General features: G+C 59.0%; 1 protein-coding gene across 1 annotated transcript; it reads right to left on the bottom strand.

Annotated features, from left to right (window-relative positions):
* Positions 1-841: 841 nt before the first annotated feature.
* LOC115643794 lies at positions 842-5,578 on the bottom strand. The gene is made up of 3 exons (XM_030547788.1): positions 5,504-5,578; positions 2,768-3,299; positions 842-894 (listed from the first exon to the last, which is right to left on the bottom strand). Exons 1-3 carry the CDS (start codon positions 5,576-5,578, stop codon positions 872-874), a joined length of 630 nt encoding a protein of 209 aa, XP_030403648.1. The 3' UTR covers positions 842-871.
* Between the last annotated feature and the right edge of the window lie 1,950 nt (positions 5,579-7,528).

Consider the following 7,528-nt stretch of genomic DNA (forward strand, 5'->3'; position numbering starts at 1 on the left):
AGCTCTATCAGCTGTCTGCATCAGCTACACAGGGCTGAGCAAGGGCATCCGCAAAACTGGAGCACCCCAACATCACATCCTCGGTCACCTTCAGCATCTAACCCAGGACCAATATGTGTTGCGGACATAGCATCCAAAATTCTGACAGTATTTCAAAATATTACTTGGGGCTGACTTCTGCTGTCAGTTAAAGAAGTGCAGATCTGGAGTTACCCCACTGCAGCCAGGGAGTGACTCCGGATTGACCCCAGGGAGCTGAGATCAGTACCTGATCAATCTGCTCTAGTATTTGGCACTCTTTAGTAAACGTGGTACGCGGTTATTTGACAATATCCAGCAATTTATTTTGTACTCACCATTGTCTCTGGGGTGGCTGTTTTCATCTGAAGATACAAGAAATCGAGAACGAAAGTGTTACGAGCAACTACCCAGCTGGTTTCTTTAACAATTGATCCATCCCCGTAACCCCAAACCTGTCCCCTCCTCCTCAAATTCATCTTCCTAGCTTCCTGGGCCCATCCCCACCTTCCCATACCTCCCAATCCCACCTCAATGTCCGATCCACTCTCTCACCCCTTTCAATCTCATGTCCACCCCCAAATTCACACTCCCAGTACCCCAACTCCTCTGCTGACTCCACATTCCTAGCCCCCCAAACCCTGGCTCCCACATATCCACCTTCTGCCCCCGCTCCCCAAATTACCTGCAGTCAGAGCATTTTGCACATATCTGTGGAAGTCCTGCAGGATGCGGACAGGATCCAAGTGGTGATTGTTGATGCTTTCCTGGGAAGGAAGGGGAAAATCCATCAGATCTTCTCTCTTCCCACGTCACAAGCCATCAAGGATCGAATGTGGGACAAAGCCCCAAATCACAGGGCACAACAAATTAATCCTGCTGGAAGGTTAAAAAGCTGCGAGATTCCTGATTTGGGTGGTAACTAAGAGACCTGCCTGCAGTATTATCAACACCAAGCTTTACAAATCTGGAGCTGGGCCCCCAAAATACGTTAGTACCGCTACTTTTTCTATTTGTTTTTAATTGAAATAGTTCATCTGGAACATCATTGAGGCTGTGGGTCGGGACTGAGGGGAACCAGCTGTGAGGGAGAGCCCAGGGCTGGGCAAGCAGGGGCTGTGGGTTAGGAGTGAGGGGCACCGGCAGAGCTGGGGGGGGGGCAGGACTGGGCTAGCAGGGGCTGCAGGTCAGGAGTGAGGGGCACTGGCAGAGCTGGGGGGGCAGGGCTGGGCTAGCAGGGGCTGCGGGTTAGGAGTGAGGGGCACCAACAGAGCTGGGGGGGGGCAGGACTGGGCTAGCAGGGGCTGCAGGTCAGGAGTGAGGGGCACCGGCAGAGCTGGGGGGGCAGGGCTGGGCAAGCAGGGGCTGCAGGTCAGGAGTGAGGGGCACTGGCAGAGCTGAGGGGGCAGGGCTGGGCTAGCAGGGGCTGCGGGTCGGGAGTGAGAGGCACTGGCAGAGCTGGGGGGGCAGGGCTGGGCTAGCAGGGGCTGCGGGTCGGGAGTGAGGGGCACTGGCAGAGCTGGGGGGGGGCACGGCTGGGCTGGCAGGGGCTGCGGGTCAGGAGTGAGGGGCACCGGCAGAGCTGGGCTAGCAGGGGCTGTAGGTCGGGAGTGAGGGGCACCGGCAGAGCTGAGGGGGCAGGGCTGGGCTAGCAGGGGCTGCGGGTCGGGAGTGAGGGGCACTGGCAGAGCTGGGGGGGGGCACGGCTGGGCTGGCAGGGGCTGCGGGTCGGGAGTGAGGGGCACCGGCAGAGCTGGGGGGGGGGGCAGGGCTGGGCTAGCAGGGGGCTGCGGGGCAGGAGTGAGGGGCACCGGCAGAGTCGGGGGGGCAGGGCTAGGCTAGCAGGGGGCTGCGGGTCGGGAGTGAGGGGCACCGGCAGAGCTGGGGGGGGGCAGGGCTGGGCTGGCAGGGGCTGCGGGTCAGGAGTGAGGGGCACCAGCAGGGCTGGGCTGGCAGGGGCTGTGGGGCTGGAGTGAGGGGCACCGGCAGGGCTGAGGGGGCAGGGCCGGGCTGGCAGGGGCCTGCGGGTCGGGAGTGAGGGGCACCGGCAGAGCTGGGGGGGCAGGGCCGGGCTGGCAGGGGCTGTGGGTCGGGAGTGAGGGGCACCGGCAGAGCTGGGGGGGCAGGGCCGGGCTGGCAGGGGCTGCGGGTCGGGAGTGAGGGGCACCGGCAGAGCTGGGGGGGCTGTGGATCGGGAGTGAGGGGCACCGGCAGAGCTGGGCTAGCAGGGGCTGCGGGTCGGGAGTGAGGGGCACCGGCAGAGCTGGGGGGGCAGAGCTGGGCTGGCAGGGGCTGCGTGTCGGGAGTGAGGGGCACCGGCAGAGCTGGGGGGGCAGGGCCGGGCTGGCAGGGGCTGCGGGTCGGGAGTGAGGGGCACCGGCAGAGCTGGGGGGGCTGTGGATCGGGAGTGAGGGGCACCGGCAGAGCTGGGCTAGCAGGGGCTGCGGGTCGGGAGTGAGGGGCACCGGCAGAGCTGGGGGGGCTGTGGATCGGGAGTGAGGGGCACCGGCAGAGCTGGGCTAGCAGGGGCTGCGGGTCGGGAGTGAGGGGCACCGGCAGAGCTGGGGGGGGCAGGGCTGGGCTGGGCTAGCGGGGGGCTGCGGGTCAGGAGTGAGGGGCACCGGCAGAGCTGGGGGGGCAGGGCCGGGCTGGCAGGGGCTGTGGATTGGGAGTGAGGGGCACCGGCAGAGCTGGGGGGGCAGGGGGACGGGGGCTGAGCCCAGGACCTCGCTCGCAGGGGCGGGCTCACCTTGAATTTGTCTCTCTCCGCTGCCCTGGGCGCATCGCAGTAGGCGGTGGCCCCCTCCGCTCGCAGCGTGTCCCGCTCCAGCACCACTCCGCTCCCGCAGCGGAACACCGGCAGCGCCGCGCCCCGCCCCGCAGATGTAGGTGGGGAGCCGCGTTTCCAGGGCGCTCGGGTCCCGGACCGGCCTGCGGCCCATCAGCCGGAGCTCGGGGGGGAAGCGCAGCGGGATGAGAAAGTGGAAGGCGCTGGCGCGGCTCTGGACGTGCAGCTCCTGCTCGTGGCTCCCCACGGGCCTGGCGTCCTCGGGGTACAGCCACTCGATCAGCTTCGCCACCGCCTTGCTCAGCACCTCGGAGCTGCTCCCGGCGCGCCAGTCTTCGCCTTCGCCCTGCACGAACACGCGGTGCGCGTAAAAGCGCTGCAGGGCGCGTTCCCCGGCCTCAGCCACCACCCCTGCCGCGTCGCGTTCGGGCCCGGCCGCGGCTCCTCCCTCCAGCTCCCGGCAGGCGATCGGCGCTGCAGGCAGCCTCGGGAGCTGGGGGGCGGAGCCCGGCCAACCTGCCGCTGGAGGCGCTGAGGGAGCCCGGGAGGCTCTAGGGTCAGGCCGGTGATCCGGAGGGGAGCCCGGCTGGGCTCTGAGAAGATGGTTTCCCACAGCAGGGTCATCACACCAGCTGCTGTTTTTAATCCGGTTCAGTCTCAGCGGCCTGGTTTCTCAACCGCAATGTCAGCCTCTGAGGAGATCTGCAGGCCCCACACAGGGTTTAGGACAGCAGCTGGGATCCCCCGACATCCCCAGGCCGGGGTCCCAACCCCGAGGAAGCGCACAGGGCTTGGAGCGCTGTTCGAGTGACCCAAAGGCAGCCGTGTTGAACGTGGTGTGTGCTCAGCAAGGGGCGTGACGCCAACGCTTGGGATTTCTATCACACGCATCAACATAAAAGCTCCCAGAGTCCTGGGATTAGGGGAGAATTTCAGTTGTTTTTTAAAGTCATTTTGTATCCTAGGTGGCTGGGAAGAAAATCATGAAAACGTGACCCCAGAACTTTGAAAACTCAGCAGACTGAGAACCAGACCACAACAGGCATTAGAACTGCTGTGCCTCGTGGGGATCCAGGCGAGGGTTAGTGTCCAAACTGGGGTCCCTTAAGCAAGCTCGACCCACAAATACACCTCACATCAGCATGTTATGAGCCCCGGGGCTCAGACTTGGCTCTGCTCCTGCCCAGTCTGGTCTCCCCTGCCCCAGATTGATCTCAGCCAGCGTCCAGCCCCCACTGCCCTTTGGGAAATGACGCTGTCTGGGGCAATGATGGTGACGCCAGCTGGCTAGAGAACGGGAAGTGGGCACAGGCTGGCTTGCAGGCTGAAGGGTTTGCAGACAGTGGGTCCGGGTGGCGAGCTGTGCCCAGGCCGGGTGGAGAGCTGAGAACAGGCCTGCTCGGTACATGGCACAAGCCCACACGCACTGGTAGCACAGGGGCGGGGGCAGGAACACCCATGAGGTGACAGGGACAGGTCACATGTCTCCATGCCAGTGTCAGGCTGTGTCATCTCCATGGGGCAGGCTGTTCTCACGCCGCTCAGACCTCCACACCTCTGCCAGCCTCTCATGCTGCAGGTGGGCCTGGAGAGCCCCTTCCCCCTGCAGCAGGCCCACATCTGGGGGAGGGGTGCTGCCTCACCACCCCCTGCCTCCAGCTGGTCCATGTGATCCACCCACCCCACCCCACAGACCCTGCAGCCTTACCTGGGCACAGCCCCGCGGGGCCGACTTTTCCTGACTGTCTCCCTCCTTGTGCCCTGGAACTCACTCGCTGGCTTTTACAGCCTGGTTCTGTGTTTGAACCCTTCGGTGCTGTCCCCACAAACAGTGCTTCTAAGAGCACCAGAGCTGCTGGCCTGGGGCGGATCCTGGGACATCTGGCCAAGTTTCCTGTCTCTGACGGTGGCCTGGACCAGTGCTGGCTGGAGGACCAGCTCCTTGCTTAGCGTGGGGACCAGTGTTTAATTTGTGCAGGGGCTTGTTTGTTTACACTGGTGGGAGATAATGTGGCCCGCTTCTTATTTACAATGTCACCTAAAAGTGAGAACAGGCGTTCGCATGGTGCTTTTATAGCTGGCGTTGCAAGGTATTTACATGCCGGATATGCTAAAGATTCGTATGCCCCTTCATGCTTCAACCAGCCTTCCAGAGGACATGCGTCCATGCTGATGACACTTGTTTAAAAAAATGCATTAATTGCATTTGTGACTGAGAACTGGGGGAGAATTATATGTCCCCTGCTCTGTTTTACCCGCATTTTGACATATTTCATGTTAAATCAGTCTTGGATGATGACGCAGCACGTGTTGTTTGTTTTAAGAGAACTTTCACTTCAGATTTGACAAAACACAAAGAAGGTACCAATGTGAGATTTCTAAAGATCGCTACAGCACTCGACCCAAGGTCTAACAATCTGCAGTGCCTTCCAAAATCTGAGGGGGACAAGGTGTGGAACATGCTTTCAGAAGTCTTAAAAGAGCAACATTCAGATGTGGAAACTACAGAACTGAACCCCCAGCAAGAAAATCAACCTTCTGCTGGTGGCATCTGACTCAAATGATGGAAATGAACATGCGTCGTTTGCACTGCTCTGGATTGTTATCAAGCAGAACCTGTCATCAACAAGGAAACTGAGGAGGGGATGTGTGGGAAAGGGGTGGGGGTGAGGGTCTGGAAAGGGGTCCAGTGCTTACCTGGAGCTCATAGGCAGGGTGGGCCGGGAGTCTCTGTGTGCTGCTATCCCAGGCACTGCCCCCGCAGCTTCCCATTGGCAGTAGGGGCACTTGGGGTGGGAGCAGTGTGCGTGGACACAGACCTGACCCACCCTGCCCAGGGGCCACAGGGAGGGGCTGGCTGCCACGTGGAGCGAGCAGGCAGGGAGCTGCTCATCTGTGCTGCGTGCCGGTGGGGAGTGGGGTCTATGGGCCATTTTAAATGGCGCAGGGGCTGTGTGGCGGAGGGGGAGCGCCCAGGGGCAGAAGGCGGGGCCAAAAGAGAGACCCGGCCTCTATTGCTGGAGCCAGGCCCAGGCCAGGAATATTCCTGGTGCCCTGGCACCACGGGCTTATAGAACTCGCTGCCCATGGTTACAGGCAAACAAAGCACCTGGGGTTAGCACCGAGGAGTCCACAAGCCATAAGAACTAGACAGAAATAACCCCAGTCACGTCTTTCTAAACATTCCTGATCTACTGCCGCAGCTGGGCCTTCCAGAGAAGTAGTTCTAGGTGTGAGCTGATGCTCTATGATCATACCTGGCTTAAAGCTTCTCACAGTGTAACTGCTCCCTGTTCCCCTCTAGCCCAGAGAACTGCAACAGAGAAAGGGGAAGTTATTTCCCCATTTTAAAAAGTTCTAGCTCTCCCACTGGCTTTTACCGGGGGGACTTTGTTACCCTTTACAGGTAAAGCAAGCAGAGAACAGCCACCAAGAGGGACTTTATAGCTACTGGCTGGCTGGGTGTCCATCAAAGGGAGCTACCCGCCCCCCTTCATTTATCATGGGGCGGGAAGGAGTGCTCAGAAGAGGGGTGGGATCGGCTTAGTGCCCTATTGAGGTGGAGAGACATAACTGTTACCCCCCAGCTCTGGCAATCACCCAAAGCCCAGTACTGGAGCATGTGGGAATTTTTCCATTGAAATGTTTTTCTTGGTCCACGTTTTCCATTTTCTGCAGAAGCCAAAAGCCAGGAAATGGACCGGTTTCCAACCACAACGTTTCTTTGTTTATTTTGCGTTGTCATAAAAAAACTGCAACATTTTGGTGGGAAATTTCAAAAAGAGAAAAACAATTTTTCAACATTTCCACAGGAAAAATAATTGTTTTCCAGCTGGTTCTGCTACTCCCCCCACCCATTTCCTTATTCCACCTTCCCACCTTCCTACGCAGCGTATATAGGTCAGAGCCAGATCCCCTGACTTGGGGCTATATTTAGGGTGACCATCGCTTTAATTCCCCTCCTCTCTCACAGCTGCCCCGTGTCCCCGGGGGAGAGGAGGACAGAGCTGAGGAGCTACAAGGTTACCAGCCTGGACTCAGCATGGGGATGTTGGAAATCTGGGAGAAGGAGGCAGGGATTATGGGAGGGGTCTTGAGTAGAAAGCCTCAGTTTACAGCTGTGTATATGTGACACGCGGTACCTGAAGGTAGCACTCTGTGACCCCCATATTCATTATTCATATGTGGTTGTGATATTTCATTCAAAGCATGCCAGGTACGGTATCTTATGAGAGGTCATGATCTGCTGAAGCCCGTTGTTCTGTCCAGATATGTATGTCATTAGTGTGTATGAAGTTATGAGAGTTAATTTGCTGTATGGTTGTTTCTGAAATATGTTGTAAATTTGAGTCTCTACTGCTAACCACTCCCAGGAGGGTGTTAACCGACCACTAATCAGCAGGGGAGGTGTAATCGAGGGGTTTACAATTCAAGGACGGCTACCCAAGCACCACACAATGGGGACTGTTCAACCCGTGACTCAGCAAAGCCCATCAGGGCATGTCCGGGCAAGTGTCTTCTAGGCACGTGGACCGAGGGTATAACATAGGGGACAGTGGCAGCCTGCCTTGGCCTTTCTCCTCCCCCACATATGCTGGAAGCAACAAGAACAGCGAGAAGATGAAAACTTAAACTGGTCCCAGGCTTGAGAGGGAGGCCTGTGTGTTAAGAACTGTAACATCCAGTGCGGTGAGAAAATCGCTTGATCTAAATACTGCCCAG

Source organism: Gopherus evgoodei, unplaced genomic scaffold (assembly GCF_007399415.2).
Source record: "Gopherus evgoodei ecotype Sinaloan lineage unplaced genomic scaffold, rGopEvg1_v1.p scaffold_71_arrow_ctg1, whole genome shotgun sequence".
Lineage (NCBI taxonomy): Eukaryota > Metazoa > Chordata > Testudines > Testudinidae > Gopherus > Gopherus evgoodei.

What these genes read in the sequence shown, in the direction of transcription:
- LOC115643794 (XM_030547788.1), bottom strand. Translation starts at nt 5,578, where the DNA reads ATGGGAAGCTGCGGGGGCAGTGCCTGGGATAGCAGCACACAGAGACTC. An exon ending in ACCCTGCCTATGAGCTCCAG is followed by an intron (nt 3,300 to 5,503) that starts GTAAGCACTGGA and finishes TCCGCCCCCCAG; the next exon opens with CTCCCGAGGCTGCCTGCAGC. An exon ending in CGGAGAGAGACAAATTCAAG is followed by an intron (nt 895 to 2,767) that starts GTGAGCCCGCCC and finishes ACCTTCCAGCAG; the next exon opens with GATTAATTTGTTGTGCCCTG.